Here is a 23,443-nt window from a genome sequence, read left to right on the forward strand (position 1 = left end):
TATCTCTTAGCTCTGAAATAATATTTGACTCTAATCTGATGCTAAGTAACAAAAGGCTGGTAAAAATGATTATTAGCATCTACTCACGGTTATCATTGCTTTCCACCACAGACGATGAGGATCAGCAGGATTCCCATTACAGTTTTTCTCATATTCATAAATGCAGACTTTTAGTTTTTATTACTTTTGACATAAATTAAACCCTAAATCCTCAAAATATGAAGTTTGGGTTTCAAAAGCTACAACACTGTAAACAGGATTAGTTTTATAAAGACCTGAGATCACTACAGATACTCTAAAGGCATGTTACCTGTGCCAGTAAAGTTCATCATTCTCTGACATTGCAGTGTTCAGTGTTTCATTGCCCTCAGTGATAACCTTACCTCAGCTGCATCATCCATCCATCCCACCTCACTCTTCCTCTCAGGTGGATCCCTGCACATCAGGTTCAGTGTGACACAGTTCAGCACTCAGTCAGTCATAGAGGGGCTCACCTTGAACCTTCAGTGGTAACACAAGGAAGAAAAACAGAAAGGTGACAAAATGGAAATAATGGAAATAGAGTAGATGCAAGTCCAAGCATTTTTGGTGTTTTTCCTGTCTTAAACTACCTGCACTTAAATACAAATATAGCAGACAAAAATGCCCCACTTTTCTCCATTAAATGAGTTTTTTTTTTTTTCTCAACATCCGAATGTGTATTAGCCCATGAACTGAATCTAATCTCCTTGCACAGTCTGACAGCTGTTGGAATGAAGGACCTGCCGTTAATTATTGAAATTATTGCTCTGCAAAAAATATATTTATTTTATTGTACCTCTCCAGTCAACTTTAACATTACAGCTGATCACTGCTGGCCGGGTTAACTTGGAAGAGCTGGGACTGGTTCGGTTTTCTTACTGGGGACCAGAGTTTGGAGACAAGAGCAGACTAACAGGAAGTCGATGCTCATTTGACCAATCACAACAAGGGAAGTCCAGCAGGACGGAGCCCGCAGAGAGGAGCCCGAGAGGACTCATCTCATTAGCTTTCACACTGTTTGTAGCTCCGTTAGCTCTGTCATTAAGTTAGTTGACCAGCCTTCTTACAGCCGGCTGGACGCACAAAAGCAGCGGAGGTCTGTCACTCCTTCCACGATACAGACGAGCAGGGCAGCGGGTGAACTCGGTAATATTTCGGGTGGAAGATATCGGTGGAGATGTGTAATAAGCTGCATTGGACACTAAGGACCTACCTGGCTGCCAGTCTATCAACTGACAGCTGTCACCGCACCTAGCTGCTTAAGCTAGCTGGCTAGGTGAGCTAACAGCTAACAAGTGTTTTTTCGGACTCGTAGCCTGGCTAATTTAGCCAGCCAGGGCTGCTGTCGGTTCGCGGGGGTAAGCAGCGACTTCTGCTGATCATTATATCTTATTATTTTCTCAAGAACATTTGACTCCACCTGCTGTTCAAACTATGAGGTAACCAAGGAGCATCGGACAGCAGTGTTTGGGATATTTTGAGGTCCAGCTAGTTGGCTAACATTTAGCTTGAAGCTAGCTGACTGCATTCATTCAATTACTGGAAAACTGCTTAAGCGTTAATACCAGCACCTCAACGAACAGAACCTGGTTATACCCAAACATATTTATTGTTACGACACTAATACATTTCGGACTTGACCGTGCTTTGGCTAACCTCGGAGGAAATGAAGAAATTTTTTGATTCTCGACGGGAGTTGGTGAGCTCCGGGCCTGGCTCCGGAGTCGGAGGAGGAGGCGCTGGTTCCGGCGGCGGTGGCAGCTTCATCGGACGGGTCTTTACCATTGGACGATATCAAGTGACCGTCGAGGAAATTGTCGCCGAAGGTGAATAATTTGGCTTTCTGTTGTGTGGGTTAAAACACATGTCTTACAAACACGTTTAACTAGATCCACTATCTGACCTGTATCGCATTGTTGTGAGGATGGTCAGACAGGTAACAGTAGTTAACTGAGAGGGCCTCTTTTTGTCGGGCTATGGCCCAGATAAGACTCACCATCACCATTAGTTTATGTCACTGATAGAAAAGGCGGTGGTCATGCTTATCGGCTTTATCAGTTGGGACCACCCCAGCTCTTATGATGTTCATTTACCTGCCAGGTGGCCTTGACGCCATTCAGACTTTGTTCTTTTGTGGCCTGAGCTTATTTATTTGTGTGTTATGGTCTCAAAAGTTGGAAAAAAAACAAAATTTCAAGGCAGAAAATTCGAATATGGGAGAAGGTGTTATATAATTGACAGTTGTCAAGACTGTCTTGTCTGTGCATCACTCTTTACCTTAAGGCTGGGAGGAGCATTGTATAACTGGATTTTCTACAGTCTTGTAAAAGACCAATGCCATGCTGAGTCATGGTCATGATATTTACAGAGGGAGTGAGAAATCACAGGTGTAGATTTCAGAAGTTTTGATAAACAATTAATTAGATCAGGTTAGAAAGGGATAAAGGTTAAAAGGATGTCTAGCCACATAAAAGCATGACCTCCTGACAAGGAGCACTTTTCTATGTCAAAGCAATCTTGCATGTTCTTAAGCTGTAGGTGAAAATAAAACATGGAGAAATGTTTTGTTGGAAACAGGTCTTCACTTGAAAGGCAGTCTTTACCAGAACACAGTTAAACAGGCTTCGTGATAGAGGTTTACAGGTTTCCCAGAGTCATTTATCTTTGCAATGAGATTCTGCCATGCTCTGTTAGCCAAGAGCGCCCGGTACTAAATAATAGATGAAAGAAGACTGATTAATTCATCAGTACTATAGATGGGCCCCATCTGTTTGGCCACACTGTGGCTTTATGAATGGGTGAGACGTCTAACCGCAGTGCTACCCTGCACTGAAATGTCAGAGAAAACTTTCAACAGAATTTGTTCTGTTAGTGAGGACTTATGATAGTTTTCTTCTGAGTCACAGAAGTATGTTGGACTTGATGCAGATGTTCACTTGAGAGAGGCAGCATTGAGATTGGTAGTTCTCATAAACAGGATTTTACATATAAATCTTTGATATTTTCATATCATATTATTATTGTTATTGCTCCAGCATTGGAGCTCCTACTTGCAATGTGACTCCCCTGAGTGTCACCATACCTATTTATTCAGATGATTTTGGTTGTATTCTGGGTATTAGTTTGTTAGCCAGTCGCTGTTTTTTTCCCCTCTGTCTACTCCCTTTGTTATCATTGTTGAACTTTGTTGCCTGCAGCTGAAATATACACACTTTTCACATTACACAGACAAAAGCAGTCAGAGGGACATACTGGCTTTTGTGGCGTCAGACCCAAAGTTGCACGCTTGTTGTTTTCGTTTCAGACATTTGTGATTTGTTCTCAGCTAGTTGTCTGCGGATTTTCCAGGACACAGCTTTCTATCTTTACTATCAACAACATGTGTTTTCTTCTGTCCATGTAGAGTCACTGCTGGTAACTTTAGACCTGTTCGTGACATCTGTGTAATTTATCGCATTGTAACAGATAATGTGTCCCCAGTTCCTGCCAGACTACACAACATACCCTCATTTGTAAACCAAAATCATCCAGTTTTCCATGCATAAATTCACTTAAGCTCAGACTGGTTAGTAAATGCTAATTTTGCCTCCTGTAGGTGAAACCGCTGCTAGTATTTCTTGCTGTTATTGCAGTGTCCTGCACCCTTGCGTGTTTGTAAACAGCATAGTAGTCTTGACAACATGTGTAGTAGTCCCAAGCCTAAATGGTAGTTATGTAAGTCCCATTACACTGATGACAAACTGTGACCGAACACCATGGCCATTCACTGCGCTTTTCATAGCACTGCCCGAAGGTGTATTTTTGTGTGCATTTGCTTGAGCGTGTATGCATAAGATAGAGTGGTATAATCCTGACAGACGGTGACGTCAAGAGGCAGCAGCTATTTGTAGCTGTGCTTACAATTATTTGTTCACACTGTCTGCTGAGATTGTAGACCACTGCTCAATGTTTCTTAAGGCTGCTAATCCCTCTCATTTCTTACAGGCATCTCAGATTAGACTGTGCGAGACAGCAGGGGTTCAGCTGTCTGAACTCTGACATACCAGTCAGACACGCACAAACACAAACACACTTAGGGCCTGTGTTTCATGTGCTCATGAAGTCTGGTTCTCTGTCTTTTTTCTCATTCAGGATACGATCTCAGTTAATTTCATTGAAATCCACTTCACAAGCACATTGCTGCTCTGTGTCTTAATAACGCTAATTATGCAGCCAAGCGCTCTGCCAGTGCCACGTCGCTTGGACGCACTGTGCTCCAAATTTTTGCACTTCATTGTGAAATTTCAAGTATTGAATTTATAGGTGGTGACATGAGTGAGATTTGTTATCATCCTTGGTGACCCAGCTCCACCCTGCCGCGGAGCACTGAAACACACATGGTTTTCTAGGTGAAGGTTATGCCTTTATTGAACTTTTTGGGCACGCCTGTCAAAAAAATAATGATTCAGTCCTTCTCGTTCCCATCGCCTTTGTGTACGCTGTTCATTTCTTTGGTAATATAGCTCACAGCAATGTTGCCCAAGGCAGTCTTTATCAAACGACACCCAGACCAGTCACGTGGAGCTGTCCTTGGCTTAGCGATGCCAGCTGGATGAGTCAGCCCAGTGCGTGGCATTAATACAAGCCGTGAGCAAAAGAGCTGCAGTAGCAACAGAATTCAGACCTTTGCAGTGAAAGCAGCATGCTGTCAACATAAAATCAAGAGAGAGCCAAATGCAAGCCGAGGTCAGTTCATAAGAAGAAGTCAGTGACGACAATAGACTATTCCACAGTCCACAGCTCAGTGCAGTATTACAACCAGAACTGTTCATAGATTTTTTCTGGCTTAATTAATAAAACCAGGAAAAGCTTGAGATGTCAGCTGCATGTGTAAATGCTGTCTCACTCATGACTTGACTCAGATTATGTTTTTTATTCATCTGTTGTGGTTCAAGTTGCTGTAGATGGATACAGCCATCTCGTGGTTTTCCCCATGTGTCAGCATCATTGCAACCAAAGGTGGTATGATGAATTCTCTCACTTCCTGTATCCTCTGTCAGTTTTGTCTGTTTCTTGCCTCCTTCCCCTCAGCACACAGCTGCTGACTCACACAATGCTGTTTCGGGCCGCTCTTACCAGCGTGCCAGCCATGCACTCGTCATAGACAGTAATCCCTTGAAGCATCCCGTTCCTTACGTCATCGCTATGATAACGTGAAATTCATACATATAGAGATATATTAGTTTAACAGAAGTCAACTCCATTATTCCATCAGTCGGCCCCATTAGCTGCCTGATTAGGAGATGTCTGATCTACTAGAGTCAGAGCATAGCTGAGGGACACCGAAGACGTTCTGTGAAAGATAAATTGTGGAATCTTATGTTGCTGTCACAATCACTTTAATTGACATACAGTACTTGTACAGGAGTCTCTCTTGCACAGTCACTGTAGGGAAAAGTGAAATTAACCATATATATATGTATGTATGTATATATAATCACCATGTATGGCTGCTGTTGTTGCTGAAAGTCCTAAAATGGAGTGGAACAGGATATTTTAAGGTAGTAATTCAGGATCACCGTGTATTGATTTGGTGTTGTGCTTTTGAAATTTGTACATGTTCATTCACTTTTCCCATCCTCTCTCTCTCTACTCATTTGCAGGAGGTTTTGCCATAGTTTTTTTGGTGCGGACTCATCAAGGCCTGCGCTGTGCACTAAAAAGAATGTATGTCAACAATGAACATGATCTGCAGGTCTGCAAACTTGAAATACAGATTATGGTGAGTAAGATAGTCCAGTAACTGACTGCTGAATGCAGGAAACCACATTTTCTGTTTGACACTGCTAGGAGGTGGTGTTGTAAGAGTGGAGTGTGTATTTGCGCTCCAAGGTGGGTGTGATGACTGACATCAGGGAAATGCAGCTAGTGTAACATAACTTTCCACACACGCAGAAATACAGAATTGACACTCACACACTTGCTCTAATTTTCTGAACATGACTAACCCTGAATGCTTGAAGTCCTGTGTGCTTCATGTACAAACACTGACTTTTATTTGAAAATACTCTTTGACCCAGGAATAGTGATGCTAACAGAGGGGCCTCAGTGTCATAAATGTGCTTTTAACATGAGGAATTCTGCTGAAAATGTTGAATTGGCACTTCTAAGCTCCCTTGCTCATCCACTTACTTACTTACTGTAAGTGGAACTAAGTGGGTCCTGCAGCCACACCCTGGGTGGCGTGACTATTACTGGATGGTTATCGTCATTATTTCCTGTCCTTTGGCAGAGAGTCAGCATCTCTCAGCAGATTAAAATAGACTGATTCTTTACAAACATTAATCTTTTGTATGTTGTTATTTTGTAAGCCAAATGTGTTAGGATGGTAGAGCTGTATCTCTGTTGTTTGTCATCATTGCTCTCTGTGTTTGTTTACACAGAGGGACCTAGTGGGCAACAAAAACATAGTTGGTTTCCTGGACTCCAGCATAACTGCAGTTGGAGCTGGCGATGTGTGGGAAGTCCTAATCTTAATGGACTTCTGTCGAGGTAAATTTGCCCACCCACCCCCATCCCTCTCTGTCTCTGCTGAATTCAAAGCTCCATTACACTCAGCTCCTCACGGCATCCTGTTCTGTTCGAAGGCAAACGCTCAACTGATAGCTGTTGTGGTCAATAGAACTTCTGTCTCAGTCGATACACAACCGAGTGGTGTTATTTATAGAAAGGTCACATTTTAACATCACTGTGTAGCTGTTGAAGCGTCTGTAGAGTCAAGTTAACAGAGAACAGAAGACAGTTCTGTTGTGTTTTAAATGAACGTGCCACTATTATCTGGACAAGCTGCAGTGGTGATGCAGTGTTAAAGTGACCAGTCACAGTTACATCTACATCATCTTCTTATCTTGTTTTTTGATTTTTAAATGATCAGATTTGTTGCTCTGTAGAAAGCTGATGAAACAAATTGGTTGACGTCTTTCAGGACTTCTATGGGAACTGGCTGTTTTCAGTGTATAATGAACAATTAGATAAATGTAAGCTTTTATATTTATTGTCACTATAGACTGAGCCCTTCTTATAGCTATTGATATACCCGTTAGACGGAGACGTTGTCAACTTTGCATCAGCTGACTTTTCATAGACTCTTCGTTGACCTGTTAATCTCATGTAGGTGGTCAGGTGGTAAACCTAATGAACCAGCGGTTACAGACGGGCTTCACTGAGGCCGAGGTGTTACAAATCTTTTGTGACACTTGCGAGGCGGTCGCTCGTCTCCACCAGTGCAAGAGTCCAATCATCCATCGAGATCTCAAGGTGAGTTTGAATTCATTTACCAACATGCACATACCGCTCACCGCGTAAGGCGTGACGATTAAAGGCCTAATTATTTGGAAGTAATTTCTTGTGACGTTGTCTCATCAGTTCTGACAGGTCTCGTCTTGTCTTCCTTGTATAGGTGGAAAACATTCTTTTGCACGACCGGGGACACTATGTGCTCTGTGATTTTGGAAGTGCCACTAATCGCTTCCAAAACCCTCAGACAGAGGGGGTGGCGGTCGTGGAGGAGGAAATCAAAAAGTGAGTTTTTGAGCTGTGTATACCTCCTGTCCTCTCTCTTTGTTAGTATTCAGGTGCTCATTGGTGTGCTCTTTAAACCAGGTACACTACCCTGTCATACCGCGCTCCAGAGATGGTCAACCTCTATGGAGGAAAGATCATCACAACAAAGGCAGACATTTGGGTGAGAAGGACTGTGTTCATTAGCTCTGTGCTACATTACAATGACTGTTTGATTATGTTAAATTCACCATGATAAAGACACATGCGTGCATTACTGACATGCTAGCAATGTGTTGATGCTCTTGTCTATACAGGCCATGGGTTGTCTGCTCTATAAGCTGTGCTTCTTCATACTCCCCTTTGGGGAGAGCCAAGTGGCCATCTGTGATGGAAGTTTCACCATCCCAGACAACTCCCGCTACTCCCATGACATGCACTGTCTCATCAGTGAGTAACCCCGTTCCTCAGAATATACGCACTGCCCTACATACAGCCTGTACATCCTGTGTGTGCAGTTTAGCTTTGGGCGGTATGCTAAAATTTTCCAACCAGCCACCATCAGCCCAACAACCAGTGTTCACACAGGTGTGTTTTAGCTTTATAAGCAAAACAGAAAAATAACCCAGCTCTGATGCAGTCACGCTTTGAATGTATATTTTCACGTGTCTGAACATCCCTGTTTGATTTCTCAGGATACATGCTGGAGCCTGACCCAGAAAAGAGACCTGACATCTACCAAATATCCTACTTTGCCTTTAAACTGGCTCGACGAGAGTGTCCAGTCCAAAATGTACATGTAAGTCACTGTGGCAGGAATTTGAGATGGGAATGTGCTTTTTATGAGTCTTGCATACAGTTTTTTTCTGTTGGTTTGTTGCTTCTAAGGAAAGTAATGTAGGACATAATGATATTCAAGATTCAAGATTCAAGATTGCTTTTATTGTCATTGAGCATAGCCATGTCAATGAAATTTTTGTTGCAACCCCCGTGTGAAAAAGAAAAGATATTGGAGAGAAACTATGCTCTCTAGCTATTACCAGCTGGCTGCTCTCCATTCATCATGCTTTTCTAATGCATTTACAACCGTGATTCCAAAAAGAGTTTGCAAAGTTGTTTAGAAGGTAAATAAAAACAGAATGCAATCATTTGAAAACAAACTGTGTTTACCATTTCCAGAGCGCCTGTAGTTATTTTCATCCAATCATGTGTTCACAAAGCGCTGAACCTCACTCCATCCTCGCTTGTGAAAGATGACCCTTTCATACCTAATCATGATACTATCACCTGTTAGGCGATAATGGTGCATTCATTGAAACTGCAAATCTCAAAATGTTTTCTTGGTACCTGATTGATGTCAGAGATTTTAACTCTTTGGGTTTGATAAGCAAATAAAAATTGCAAATCCCCTTGTTGTTGTAGAATTCACCTATTCCTGCAAAACTTCCTGAGCCTATCAGAGCCAGTGAAGCTGTGGCCAAAAAGAGTCAAACCAAAGCCAGGTGAGTGAAAAGCAAAGCATATGAGTGCTGTAATCTCTGTAAGAAACTTCAACGTTACTAGTCGGCTTCCTCCTTTCCTTCCTTTCCATCAGGCTCACAGACCCCATTCCGACCACAGAAACCTCAATTGCACCTCGGCAGCGGCCCAAAGCTGGCCAGGCTCAGCCCCAGCCGATATCAGGCATTCTTCCCATCCAGCCAGCTCTCACCCCACGCAAGAGACCCAATGTGGCTGCTGGAGCCCCCCAGGCCATAGGTATAAGTAGCTCTGTGATACTGTGCGTCAGCGTTAAGACTATTCTACCAGTTAACATGGGCCTGTGTTTATGGTGACAGTTATCCTGGGAACAGTATGCTCAAATTGACATCTTGTATTAATTTCAGTTTAGTGAACTGCTCAAGAATTTAACTCTAAAGTCTACCAAGGGCTTGTTTTTTGTAGGTCACTTGTGGCTTTGGTTTAAAATGTATAATGTTGAAAAACAAACCTTAAAACATCAGAGATACAGATTTTAGCTAAGTTAAATGCTTTTGCTATATAGATATTACCTTAGGATATAGTAGAGTATTTGTCTGTTTTTGTCTTCAGAGAATTTGGAGATTAGCCCCACAGCATCAGCTTGCCAAAATATTACTGGTTATTGAAGGTCTTTTTTGACATTTAAGGAAGTCTACAGTTACACAGATACAAACATTGAATTCACCACTGATTTTTACTTGGCAGTTAGATAAAAACAACAATCTGTGCAATTCAGATTACTCAGGTCACTGGAAATGTGGTTGCTTTTAAAAAAGATGCTTTTGATGTGATAAATGATAGGTCTCTGTTCTTCTCATTGTTCTTATTGTTCTTCCTTCCAGGTGTTGGTATCAATGTCCCACCTCCAGCTGCAGCTGCAGTCCAACCTGCTCAGCAGGGTCCTGCTGCACAGGCTGCACCGCAGCCCACTCAGACTGCCAACATGCAGCCACAGGCTACACCACAGCATCAGCAGCTCCTCATGAAGCAGCAACAAGCCTCAGCCTTCTTAAGCCCACAGAGTAACCAGCAGGTAGGCTTCCTGGAAGAACGAGAATGGAAATGCTTCTTGGTCACATTGTGGAAATGGCTTTCAGGGGTGCTGACGGAGGGTGTGTGGAAATGCTGTGCACATGTGTTCACTTCATTTTCAGGCACAACGCCCTTCTCTCTGTCCTATGTTTTCTCTTGATTTCCTTTGTGTGCTGTCAAAAAACGTACATGAGAAACCCTGAAAATGATATTTTAACGCTGCTGCACTCATCAAATATCTGTGAAGTGGGTCCTCCTCACGCTTGGCTGTGTGGTATTCCTATGTAGCATCAACTGGTGCACACCCTCCTCCAGCAGCAGCAGCAGCAAACAGCGACTCAGGTGTCTCCCCTGCTGCACTCCAAAGCTAAGCCCGTCCCTCCAGTTGTTACCCTACAACTGCAACACCAGCAGCTGCAGCAGCATGTAGCCGCTGTCCATGAAACACCAGCTTCTCATCTGACCCCAATCCCCGAATCTGCAGTCATCGGTCCTGCAGCTGACCCGGAGGTCATGGTAACATCCTACCCCCGTTGCCGTCTGCTGCTCTTTTGGGCCAGGGAGTTGATTACCTGCTCATCTCTAGCCAATCACATCCAGATCTTTACTTTTCCTCTGCTGGGACACAGGGGAGGCAGAAATGCTGTGTGAATGTTGTGTAGCTAGAAATTCTTCCTGTACTGCCATCTTTGTTAGAAAGACACAGCGGTAACAGACTGTATAAATCATGTAATAACCAAATCTTTTCTTTCAGCTATCAAACCTCTTTTTTTTCATGCTTTGGTGACCTCACTCTATGTATTTTGCCTAAAGCTTGAACTTAGCAGTCTCTCGATTCATGTGTCTGTTTCCGTAAGATCTCTGTAGTGGGAATACTTTCCTCCTTTTCCATAACGCCTTTCATCTCTTTTTGCCGTGGTTTTTGAAGAATTTATAACCAGTCTTCCTTTTCAGATTTGCTTTTCCAGTGGATCTTGCTTGCTTGGTTTTTGTATGTTTGGTGGTTTGATTTGTTTCTTTCTCTTTATATTCTTAACTTTAATTCTCTCTGTTGGCATCAAGGACATTTTCCCTCATGTTTCAGCCTCTCTACCTTTTTCTTCTCCTTATAGATGGCTGGCCGAGGGGTTCACAAAGTCGGCTCCTTGACACCCCCCTCGTCGCCAAAGATGGCCCCAAAGAGCGGCCACAGACGCATCCTGAGCGATGTCACTCACAGTGCCGTGTTTGGGGTCCCGGTCAGCAAATCCACCCAGCTACTCCAGGCAGCCGCAGCTGAGGCCAGCCTCAACAAGTCCAAGTGAGCAGAATTAACTCCCTTCAGTGATCTGAGGATGAACTGTCCTTTCATGGCACTCAGTGAGCTCAGAAGGCCAATAGACAGTCCATTCATATGACAGAACCCCGAAGGAGGATAAACGACCCTTTTACATCGCAGAGAATCCAGCTAAAGAAGAATCACTCAATTCAGTCTTTAAATAACTCTGTTCACTCGCTCTTATTTGCATACATCAGTAGGCCAGAGTCCACACACTGAACGCCCATGATCAAATTTCACTGTGCGCTCTTACACTTGTTGATGTTTACACCTCTGTTTGCTGCAGATCAGCCAGCACTACTCCCTCTGGCTCCCCCTGCTCATCCCAGCAGAGTGTGTACCATCCAGGTGACGGCGATGCCCAAGCAGGCCATAGTGCACCCAACACACAGCCCAGCTGGAACCCCTTTGGCGACGATAACTTCTCTAAGCTAACAGCAGAGGAGCTGCTAAATAAAGACTTTGCAAAGCTAGCTGAGAGTAAGTTCACCTTGTTCGCTACATGCTAACACCTGCAGCATTGGTAAATAGCAGTCCGGCCTGAAACTTCTTGCTCCTTTGCTGTTTGTTTGTGCACAGCTGCTGCACCAGGAGACAAGATCACAGGCTCCAGTGAAAACCTCATTCCAGGGCTCAATGCTTTTCCAGGTAAGACTGATTCTTCTCAGTGTGCCGTCTCATTGCTTTGCATACATTATTTCCCAGGAGGCCTTTCTGTGATTGATATGCAGTATCAGCCCTGACATTTCTCTCAGCGGCCTTTGTGCCATTTTGCTGAATTAAGTTGTTGCTCTCTTGACAGATATCTACAGTCATAAAAGTTGTCATAAAAGTTAGCATATGCCCAACCCACACTCTTCTTCTGTTGTTCACGCTCTCACCTTCCTTCATTTGTTCTCTTCACTGTGTAAATTAAGGCGAAAGATCTGCAGGCATCATGAGTGCAGGTTCAGCGTTGTTGACTCTCCTGGACCATTTTATTACCCTCTCTGACACCACAGGTGGTTTTCTTGTCACAACATGATGCAGAACGAGCCGTTTCTGTGATTCTCCCAGGCCTTAGGCTCTTGAACAAATATATTCTTAGAGCTTATGAGTCACCTTTTTATTTCCTCAAGTCGTTTCCTGGATATCACACTTCCCACAGGTCAATTTATGAGGGCTAGTTTTGTGGTTTGGATTTGTACAAGGTCCTATCTTGTTGACATAGCAAGCAGCCTCACAGTGGCTCCTTGTCAGCTTCCATGAATAGAGGCCGTAGCTACAGCTAGATCGCATCTCATTTGCAGATCTGTGCTTTCGCTGTTGCCTGGCAACGTGAAGGACAAATTCTCCTTTGTTAATTGGATTGCCTCACTGCTGGAGGAGCCTGCTTACCAGTGGCCCTAAGAACAAGAGAAAGTTTAGCACGTTGCCTCGTTAAAATGATGACCCAGCCTTTCATGTTCTCCTCGGTTCAGCCTTTTGCCCTTTTGGAAGTGCATGCTTCTTAGCTGTGTAACCTCCCTTGTGCCGTTGCTGTTTCAGGCCTGGACCCAGTGGATAAAAATGTTGAGGCTATTACATAATCAGGATGTGGTTAATCTTCTCCACCCAGCCTAAGCTGTCTCTTTGACTCCCTCTGTTTGCTCACTCAAATAGGATGCACACACAAGCAAACAGCCTCCTGCTGGTGCAGCATAGAGCCCCGTCTGAGCAGGATAAGGATAGCCTTGTATAGCATTATTAATATTACATATGTTCTCTTTTGCCTTTATTCAAAGAATTAGCTGTTTGACCTTTAGGATTAATAAAGCGTTTCATCAGTGTTGGCCTCTTTCCTATAGCGAAGGGGGCAAAAGGTCACATCTGCTGTGCCATTTTCTGAGCCAACACATTCCTTGTCTAAGACCCCCCCAACCTCATTTTGCCCCATAGCAGTTTCCTGTAAGTATGAGCCCCGCTGAAATGGCAGTAATTTGTCCTTTCATGCATGGACTGTATTTCAGTTTAATCAAGTTTTTTTATATGAAGGTTCTGATAAAGCCAATTAACAAAGATGTCCTCTGCTCGTTTGTCTGCACTGGTCCAGAGATGAGCTGATGGGGTTGGCATGTGGACAGTGACAGTGCATCGGGACAATCTAATGAGTGCTGTGAAGACACTCACTTTGCTGTGTCTTGTTTTGTATGATTTAATGTTTGCTGTTGAAGTTTGTATTAGAACAGCTCCGTCCTTTTAAAGCATGGGATTTCACTCAGCGTGCTGGTCTTGGAGTGTCAGGCAGTGGTGGTTTCATAGATGCTGCACACAAGCTAACATCAAGTCATGTGAATGTAAAAAAAAATAAAAGCTTGAAATGTGGACATAATTGTCTTCATGCAGTCATGATCCTGTCATTTCCTTCCTTTCCTACATCACCGCTTGTTGCCTCTGAACATATTTTGTCCCTGAAAATATCAGCAGCTTGTCGTCTACTCTATGATAAATATTATAATCAACCTCAGTGGTATTGACCACATGTTAAATTCTTCCAACATTTCTGGCGTTCCACATCTCTTTAGTTTTCCTGCTCCTTTTTTATTTGTATGCAAAATCCTCCCTCGTGGCCTTTTTCCCCGTCTTGCCATCTGTTGCCGCCATCTTCTCTCCATCTCCTCTCTCTGGCTCGCTCACTGAGGGACTGAAGCTCCCTGAAACTTCTCTGCTGCTCCCCGACCTTTTAACCCTGGCTGACCCCTTCAGTAGTTCTGCGGGGAGCTCCACCAGTGGTATTAGATCTGTTTTTGTCCCCTGCCTCGCCCTAAAATTCCCTGTCTGCTCCGCATGCTCTACTCTTCTCCTCTTTCACTCACATGGCCATGCAGTCAGAAAACAAACATTGGGGGAATTATTAAAGAAGGCCATCTATTGTATCCACAGTAAGGCAATCTATTTTTTCTTTTAAAGTGCTATTAATATCTTTGTGTCGCTGTTTTTTTCCACTCACTGGCTCGGTGTAGCGAAGGCAGAGGTGTGTGTGGACTCATTGATTCCTGGTTTGGAAGCCCCCCAGGCCCAGCGACATTCAGGCCAGCCAGAGCTCATCCCTGCCAGCATGCCAGGTTAGCATCCTGGACCACAGAACAGGAAATCTTCACATAACTCTTTGCTGCGTTTTCACCAAGGAGTAATTGTTTCCAGCTGCGGTCGCGATGCCCTTGTCATTTGTTTATATCATCGTGACCTGAGCTTTTTTATTGAGAGAGTGCTACAACTGCAGGCACCGTCCTGGCAAAAACACGAAAACAGCTAATCATTTTGGTCTGTTGCACTTTCAACATGGCAGCTAACTTCAGTGACTGGAGCAGCTGCTTTTACGTAGCGCAGTGATGTGTACCATGAGCCGTTGAAGCGTCAGTTCTGTCCACCCACAGTCTACAGACCTGTAATGATCAGTATTAGCTGTGTAGCTTTTCATAGCGACCGCTGAATGTTAAAGTGTAGCTGCTGTCCCTGACTTTCAGAGATAAAAGTGAACTGTCTTTACTAACAAAATGCATTTTCTGCTCTGTAAGCTAACAGTCTTCTCCTCACTGTGACCCTTTGTCCCTCTGGCTTTGCTTCATCCTGTCTCAGACTCTCTCACTGGGGAGGACTCTCTGCTGGGCTGCGATCTGTTATCTCATACTTCTCCTCATGGAAGCCAGTCTGTCTCTGCTCTCCCTTCCTCCTGCTCCTCTGCTCCTCCTGGCTCCAGCTCTGGCTCCTGTCTGGAGGAGCTGCCGCCTGGTCAGACAGCTTCTGGTAAGACATCTCCCTTTGCAGCAACACTCAGCTAGCCTTACGTCCGCTGGCTGATTCGGCCCTTGAAACCATCACAGGCTACAGATCCTTGCAGAAAGAGGTGGGCCTGTTCAAACAGAGAAACCGTAGAGTGACTCATGATGTGGAAATGAAATTAGAGACATTCAGTGACAGCTTCACAGACCCTTGACTCATTTGTAGAAGAGCCAAAAGCCACCTAAGATGCATGGCTTTTAAATACTGTGACTGCCCTGGTTCCATCTATTTTTAATCTACTTGCATCCTCCTTTCTTTTAGCCCTTTTCTTTGGCTGAGTTAACTTCTTTCCCCCCTCCATCATTCCTTCACTCCCTCTTCCTTCACCGCAGACTCTGCTTTCCTCATGTCGTGTGGGGAGAAGGGCAATGACGACGAGTTTGACCCTATTCCTGTGCTCATCTCCAAAAACTCAAATCAAGGTAAGGTTAACAGAATCCAGAGATGAGCACTCACACCCGCTGAAGCGCAGACCATGAGCCGCAACGATGACTGCCTTAGCACCCACACGTAGTCGCCTTAGCTGTTTCCTGTGATGTGAGGAGGCTTGTATGGGTGTGCTTGTCACATCAAGGCTTTTTTTAACCCATCAAGCTCTCACATTAGTCACCTCTCTCTTGTTTTTACTGTTATACTGCCAGCGGTTGTCCACCTCGCAGGTGTTTGGCTCTTTGTAGCTTACCTTGAAAGTCTCCTCATGTTAGAATGGCATTCCCTGACTCTCCCCCCTGTAATGATGCAGCTGTATAAAGATTATCCCAGCTCACTCTCTGCCTGTTTCTCTCCCTCTTTCTGCCCCCGTTCACGCATCTCTCTGCTCTGCCATCATCTTCCCTCCACCTCCATCAACTCCTCGCTCTTAATTTCTCCATACAATCTCTGTTAATATTCCTTTTTGCTTGTTTTTCACCATCTCCCTCGGCTCTTCCATGTCCATCCCTCTCTCTCTCTCTCTCTCTCTCTCTTTCTGGCACGTTTCAGGTGGTCACTCGCGCAGCAACAGTGGCAGTTCAGAGTCCAGCATCCCCAACTTGGCCCGCTCCCTTCTGCTGGTGGATCAGCTCATCGACCTCTAGAGGGGGTGGGAGAGGTCGAAGGGGCAGTGTGCAATCCTAACAAAGGGAGGGAGGGTGGGGGATAGAGATGGGGAAACAGAGGCACTTAATGTAGCACCTTATGAAGTGAAACAGAGGAGCCGGCACTGATCGGTTCAGAGGAACCTTTCTTTTCACGTGCCTCCTTGGCCTCAGCTCCATCTCTAGTTGCCTGATAAGCTGGTTTCATATATCTCTGCTGGCCGTTGACATTCCCACGCTGGTAAAAATCTTCTCATTAACGCCTGAGCATATCGTCTGCTTCTGTCCCGGCTACGCCATGGTCTCCCTCATGCTTTCCTCATGTTTGCATTAATATCCCTCATTCAGTGCACTGCCATGGTGATCGACCGTCGTCGTACGCACGCGTTAAGCCGCTTGATCACAGCTGCATTGTGTTCACTTTGTGCACTTGTTCAGGGTTGAAGCTTTATTTAAACAAGCCACCTTCAGGCATGCTCATTTGTGTCATGGGTCTGACTAAAGAGTGAGGAGTCAAAATGCTGTAGACCTCCAGGATGTGCGACGCACTTTCCTGTGAGAGCTTTGAACTAAACCACTGATCAAACGAAGACGCACCTCTGAGAGCTGTTTACGCTGATGGAACCAGTTTGTAAAGAAAACAAATGTCAGCTTTGTTTTTTTCTTTACAGATTTGTGGTTCAGTCTTGTGCAAGAAGAATTAGGCTGCCTTTTTCAGACATCTAAGGAAGTCAGATCTGGTCAGTTCTGTGTTGCTGTCCCCACAGAGACCAGTTATCCTTGTCTTTAACAGCTATTTATCTAAACTAACATAGTATGCATATTAGGAGCTGCAGCTTCAGCTTAACTGTATATGGTCACCTCTTTGTGGATGTTAAGCAGGACATTATTAATCCTAAAACTGCAGCTGTAAATCTGTCAGCCGTGATGATGTGTTGAAATCCTGAAACTGGTGAAGTCAGTGTTAACATGGCTGATTCAATCGGCTCCTTTGCCACAGCACGATGCTTTCACTGTCAGCATTATGTACACCACCTCGTATGACCGTTAATGGTTTTTATGATGACAACTTTTTATGTGTAGGCTCATATGTTCACTGTCATGTCTTTGAGCCGTTGTGAAGATGAGCACAGCAGGAACAAAAAGACATTTATTTGACGTGTAGCCATGCCAAAGCTGAAGGAGAGACTTTATTATTGAGCTGTGTTCGTGGTCATGTGTCACTCTGCCCTCAGGGTCAGTGAAGATGAGCAGATTTTTAGCAGCATAGTCACAGAGAGGGAGGTTCAGTGTCGATTAAACTGTAGATACTGTGCTATCAAAGAAGTTTTACATGAAAATCTCCCTCTCCCATCGACACCCCCTCTGTGTCATCTGTCCCACACGGTGTCATTTCAGCCAGAGGAGAAATTCACAAAAACTCCTTTATGTGTACATAAAATCACTGTTTATTTTTCCTCATTTCTGCTTGTCAGCACTGGTAAAAGTAGTTTTTTGTTTGTTTTTTTTTCAGCGTGTAATATTTAAAGGCATTTCATCTATCATGGTGTGAATAAATGTGACTATTCCTGATAGTGCTTTAGAATGAATGTATGAACATTATGAGAAATGTAAAATTAAGGATATATAGATAAAACAGATATTTGTGTATGAAGCTGTATTTAAGAGTGCAAAGTCCTTCTGTCTTCACCCTCCATTCATGTCAAGCATTAAGCTAGTGCTTCTGTTTTAGACGCCATCATGGATACATGAAACAAAGTGCTTATGACTTACCTGAGGGGGTAGTATTTCTATCTCTCCATCACAATTCTTTACATAACACTGGTACTTGTTACTGGGGTAGATTTTATCCAACAGGCAGCAGAACAGAGCTAATGACGGACTTTATTTGCTGATGATTTCCTGATATCTCTGTAGCACCTTTCACCTCTGTTACCTGTTGTCTTTCATTTGGCTGATGATCAGAAGAAAGGCTCATGTGACTCGAAAAACAGCTGCATCACATCCGATCACAGTCACTACAGCAGACTTTGCGTCACATCTTTAATGTCCAAACGCCATTGAAGGTCCATTGCAAAGGCTTAAGTCTCTTTTTAGGGTGCATATCACCTTAGATGTGTACATGCAAACAGAAAACAGTACATTTTAAAGTTTTGTGCATCAGTAGCTTTCAGTAATACTTAATACAATAACACAAAAAGACACGCGCATCACAATACCCAATGGTCTGGGTGCTGGATCACAGAAGAGATCGACACACCAAACAGCTCCTGTTTGAAAGACTTTAACGAGCTGCTGAATCGTTAGCATCCTTCAGACGGGAGCTGCTTGGTGCCGATCTGTCTCCTTCGCTTTATCTTGTAAAGGTTAGTCAGAGACATTGGCTCTTCTCTAAGAGCTGGCACGGATAAATGAAACTATGATTTTTCTCTTTCATCGAATGTTCAGTTAAGTCATTTGCATTTTTGTGGTTAATCTATGCAATCCTACAATAATGCTTCACGTTCCTGTCAGACACTACAGCGCTGCGCCCTGTAGAGTTCCCGCCTTGGCCGTAGAGTTTTCCTTGTGTTGCCGTGTGAAACCGATGTACTTGTCGTGCTGGTTGGGTTGATTTGGTGGCAGGTTTAAAAATGACTTTGATTCAGATGTCCATGTGTCAAAGCAGGACCGTGATGGAGTGTGTACTTCTATTTTTATGAATTAACGTTCAAAAAGAGAGACGGAATAAAACTCATTAATGTGAATGTAAATGAAGTCTTTGGGTCACGTTATTTGATTTGTCCTCTGAAGAGAAAAGAGTCCGTCGGCTTTATTGACAGTCTGAAGATTCATTTTTTCCATTTCTGTTGTTTTAATTATCGGAGAGATCATTTTTCCTTCTGGGAACCAAATTAGATTGCAGATACTCTAACTCGATCAGAGGCCTTTCCACTCAGATTTCAGTATTGAGCCATTTTTAGTGTCTGCCGATATGGAGATTTATTTGAACCTTTCAGTACGGCCGTCGTCAGGCACTTGTGCGTCTGACAGCTTTATGGACGACTCCAGTCTTTTAAAGGTTTTCCTTTTGCTCCTCTTTCACGTCACCTCCTCGTATCTTACTTCTGTTCTTCCTGGATGTTGTAGACCTGCTGTTGTGAATCCAGGTCAGAAACTTTGGTTAAAAAACAAAACAACTTTGAGTCCCTGAATCGTGTCGCTTTGTGTTGGATTGTACCAAAGATCGACTGTAGAGTCTGAGAGCTGTAACATGAGGAGTTGTTATCTGTTTATTCCACATCATGACATGAACAGTCTCTCTGTTTGTTGCTGTGTTGGTCGTCGGCTCTGACCGCTGAGATCATCTGTAGGTCACTTTTCAGTTTCATTAACTTTGGCTTAAAATCGTGTCCTCTGTGAAGTGGACAGTTTAAAACAGACGAGCGATGAAGGAAATTTCCCTGAAGTAAAAACAAAAACTGGTGCTTTCCTTTCATGGCTTCAACTAACATCTTCCCAAGAGCTGCCCGTTAACAGCTGCTGCCGTCACCGCTGAGGTAAGACTGATCTGTCTCTGCTCACCTGTGCAAACCTGTCTGTCCCTAATCACCTCCACCTTTGCTGTGAAGGCTCTCTGTCCTTGTTTCCACAGACCAACGACTCCTTCTGAGTTCCCTCTACCTCAACACAGTCGCTCCTAACTAAAAGCTAAACTGCTGTCACCGTCTCTCCTAACACGAGGCATGTTTTTGAGTATACTGCTGCGGCTGTGGAAACCGTTTATGGAATAATTTGTGGAAACAAGGTTATTTGTTGTTGTAATGGTAGAGCTGGCTAGTCTTGTCTGTCTTATGTGACTTTCAGAGTAGAATGTGTCTGTGCTGTTGTAGTCCTGTGCTGGTTTCTCACTGTTGGGTCGTTCTCATTGATTCTTCAGTGGTTACAGATGTTACAGATGCTCCATCGGTCATATAGTATGTCACGTGTGACTGAGGTTTGATGGTCTGGTAGATAAATGGGCAGCTGGACCTGAGATGGTAACTTTTCTTGTTAAAATATTCAAACTGATGAATGTTTTTGTTCACCTCTCATATGTTCTTCTCTGTCTCTGCTCTCTGATGCAGATGCTCAAGGGGAGAGTAACGGCTACTCTGCGCTCGGTGAGGGACAAGAGACCGAACCTCCACAAGGAGATCCTCAGACAAACGAGGGATGTGTGCACTCGAGTGATGAAGATGAGGAGAAAGAAGCACACAAGGAGCAGCAGCAGGAGGGGGAGGGAGCCGTTGAGAGTCACGCGACGGCCCATGACTGCAGCGGCTCCCAGCCTCTGCTGCTGGACTCTGAGGATGAAGAGGAACCTCAGTTAGCCCTCCACTCATCGTCGCACTCCAACGCAGCACCATCACAACCATCCACTACCTTCCACCAACCCGCCCCAGGCACCTTTGCTCAGAATCATTCCCAGCAACTACACGAGCCAGCAATGGGGGCAGAAGTCGCTGCAGATGTTTTCTCAAAAGCCCCCTTTCGGATCGGACAAGAAGACGCGTGTGATGTGTTCGCCAACGCTCCGTTCCCACGCGCCCCCCTCTCAGCCCAGCAGCAGCTCGACGTGTTCTCTCAGGCTCCCTTCGGAAAAAGAAAGGAGGCCACAGGCGCTCAGGCCAAGACCTCATATCCTCACGCAGCTGGAGTCCAAGGTGTGACCCCGGAGCAAGGTGTGTTGGGACAAGTCGCCCAGCAACCGTTCCGCCCGCAAGCTCTGGCCAAATACTCCCGACACTTTGAGGGACCTGTGCCGCAGCAGCCAGTAGCAGCTCACAGAGTGGTGTCCAACGTGAGCAGACAAGCCGCTGTGGCGTCCGTCCCAGTCGGACCTCTTCACTCATGGACCTCAGAAGTGAGCGCTGTTGACCCTTTCGTCTCTGCGCCCTTTCACCTCAAGGCCCCGCAAGAAAAGCCCTGAACGCACACTCAGAGGTCGGGGCAGTGGGTACCGGCGCCACTCAGATATGCAAACTACCACAGGCGTACTGCATGCTGTCACCAGCGCTGCAGCTGGACTGCAGGCCTGCATGGATCTTATTCTTAACCGGCTCCAATTAGTTCTAATAGTGCAAGGTCATCTTTACACTTGAATGCTCCATTAGAGGAAGAAAAGTCGCATCATCCCCAGACTCCCGCTCGCCTTTTATTTTTCCTGTCACGTCCTTTTACCTTTTGAATTGTCTTTAACCCTTTTGGTACGTACATCTACACAAAGACAACCCGGTGGTCAAGCATTTGATTGTTTTCTTGCCTACCTCAGTTACTTTTTGTGTCAGCGCTAAGATGCCACACCGTGAGGCAGTTGGTTGATAGTCTGCAGCTTTGGCGCTCTCATTTCCTGTATATTTGAGCTGTACTGTGAAACCATGATCTGATAACACCTCACTCCTCCATTGTATTAGTTCTCAGAAAGGACACATTCAGCTTGAATCACATGATCATGACTTCACAGAAGCTTGAAGAGGAAAGACGATGCATCGCGCCACGAGTGAGCGAAACATCCGCAGTCTGACAACACTATTGTTTTTTGTTTTTTGTTTTTTGTGACAAGATGTTTCAGCATCAAACGACATTTTCACCGGCCTTACGATTTTCTGCTCAAAGTCACAGTTTTAGGCCCTCTGGTCCTCATGCTTGACCGATGCTGGATAATGATGCTTTGACACTTCAAGGAACATTTGTTGATATGAAATGTAACTTTTTTTTTCCAACATGTTTGCATTTTTGTCATGTGTATCATGTTCGTGGTCGCTGTCCTGTCTGCTGGAAAATCAGTGTTCATTCCATTTGAACGTGTAGAAATGCTAGAAGATACAGTGTAGTAGTTCATTTCTTATATAAAAGTAGCAGATTCACTTTTCCTTGTTTCTCCTGACATTAACAGATGACATCTCTGAAGCCTTACACTTTTAAAACACTTCCCTCCGACCACACTAGACAGCACAAAAAACACTTTTGCCTTTTGTGCCCTCCTGAAACAAACTGCTGCATTTACATCATTTTATTGCACTTGCATTCATTACCAAATACTTGTGTACAATCACGTACAACTACTGTCTGCAGAATGCTAATGCACCAAGATTCCTATCCAGCTCTTTAATGCATCTCTATCGTAGACATCTCTAGAAACTGCAAATGTGTACTAACTGTGACTCACACTTAGGAGCAACTTAAGTGAAAACTTACACTGCAGCTTTAAGAAATGCTTTCCTGCAGTCACACAAATATCGACAGCACTTACGCTTAGCAGTTCCAGTCAGGGATTGGAATAGAAGTGTCTTGTGAGATCTTGATTAGTGGCTGATTGATGACATTCCTTTTTGAATTTATTTCCATCGCCATTTGGGAATATTTTATTTTCTTTGTGCTTTGTAAAATCATGGAACACTTTTTGGTTCCCACCATGGCACTTTTGAGAAAGGGGATCCAACCTGTTTCAACCCAAAGTTTAATTCATGTATTCCTCTGTTGCAATGTAAAATCCTCTGTTTTCGTTTTGAAGTGTACAATCTTTTTTATAAATGCTCACTTTTCTCATCCAACTTGTATACATGAAGGTTGCACATAGTCACTGAAACAGAGTCAGGGTTCCCTAAGAATGTGTTTTGATTGTAACACAGCTGTAAAATGTATTTCGACCGGTGTCATATAGGAAATCTGTGGAGGATTCAACATGTTGAACAAAAAAAGCACTCGAAATACTTATTATGCTGCACAGCCTGCCTTTGAATACTATGTTGTAAGTCATAAAAAAAAATATTAAATGAATGTAAATCAATGTTGCACAGCTCTCGCAGTTATTTATCTACACTGACACATACATAGTTGTGGATGCAACTCGATACAGGATTAGACTTTACTTACAACATGTTCATAAAGTTGTTTAAAGCATGACCTTGGCGAAGTGCAGAATTAAATTACTGCTTATGTTAATACAATCAACAATAATAATCCAGTTTTATCATATAGGGGCTGACAGGGAGCCTTCTTCTGCTTTCATACTTCGAGTAAAATCTTCAGATCATACTTTTGTGCTGTAACTTAAGAATGTAGGTCGTCCACCTTTTAAAATCGTCCTCACAAACGTTATTTTATTATTGAG

The 23,443-nt window shown here is 44.0% G+C and overlaps 1 protein-coding gene across 7 annotated transcripts; it reads left to right on the forward strand.

Annotated features, from left to right (window-relative positions):
* Positions 1 to 908: 908 nt before the first annotated feature.
* On the forward strand, positions 909 to 23,119 carry aak1a (AP2 associated kinase 1a). 7 transcript variants are annotated; one of them, XM_076730097.1, is made up of 20 exons: positions 984 to 1,847; positions 5,664 to 5,782; positions 6,444 to 6,552; positions 7,175 to 7,317; positions 7,460 to 7,581; positions 7,663 to 7,744; positions 7,878 to 8,010; positions 8,256 to 8,359; positions 8,983 to 9,062; positions 9,155 to 9,318; positions 9,924 to 10,114; positions 10,402 to 10,629; positions 11,226 to 11,413; positions 11,718 to 11,911; positions 12,011 to 12,079; positions 14,413 to 14,514; positions 15,029 to 15,196; positions 15,565 to 15,654; positions 16,214 to 16,313; positions 20,415 to 20,541. In XM_076730097.1, exons 1-19 carry the CDS (start codon positions 1,688 to 1,690, stop codon positions 16,306 to 16,308), a joined length of 2,541 nt encoding a protein of 846 aa, XP_076586212.1. In that variant the 5' UTR covers positions 984 to 1,687; the 3' UTR covers positions 16,309 to 16,313; positions 20,415 to 20,541. The 7 variants fall into 7 exon arrangements, with proteins under 7 accessions (XP_076586213.1, XP_076586212.1, XP_076586207.1 ...); XM_076730098.1 differs by lacking the exon at positions 10,402 to 10,629 and having other exon boundaries at positions 909 to 1,847; XM_076730092.1 differs by lacking the exon at positions 16,214 to 16,313 and having other exon boundaries at positions 20,415 to 23,119.
* Positions 23,120 to 23,443: the final 324 nt, after the last annotated feature.

Source organism: Chaetodon auriga, chromosome 5 (assembly GCF_051107435.1).
Source record: "Chaetodon auriga isolate fChaAug3 chromosome 5, fChaAug3.hap1, whole genome shotgun sequence".
NCBI classification, from domain to species: Eukaryota; Metazoa; Chordata; class Actinopteri; order Chaetodontiformes; family Chaetodontidae; genus Chaetodon; species Chaetodon auriga.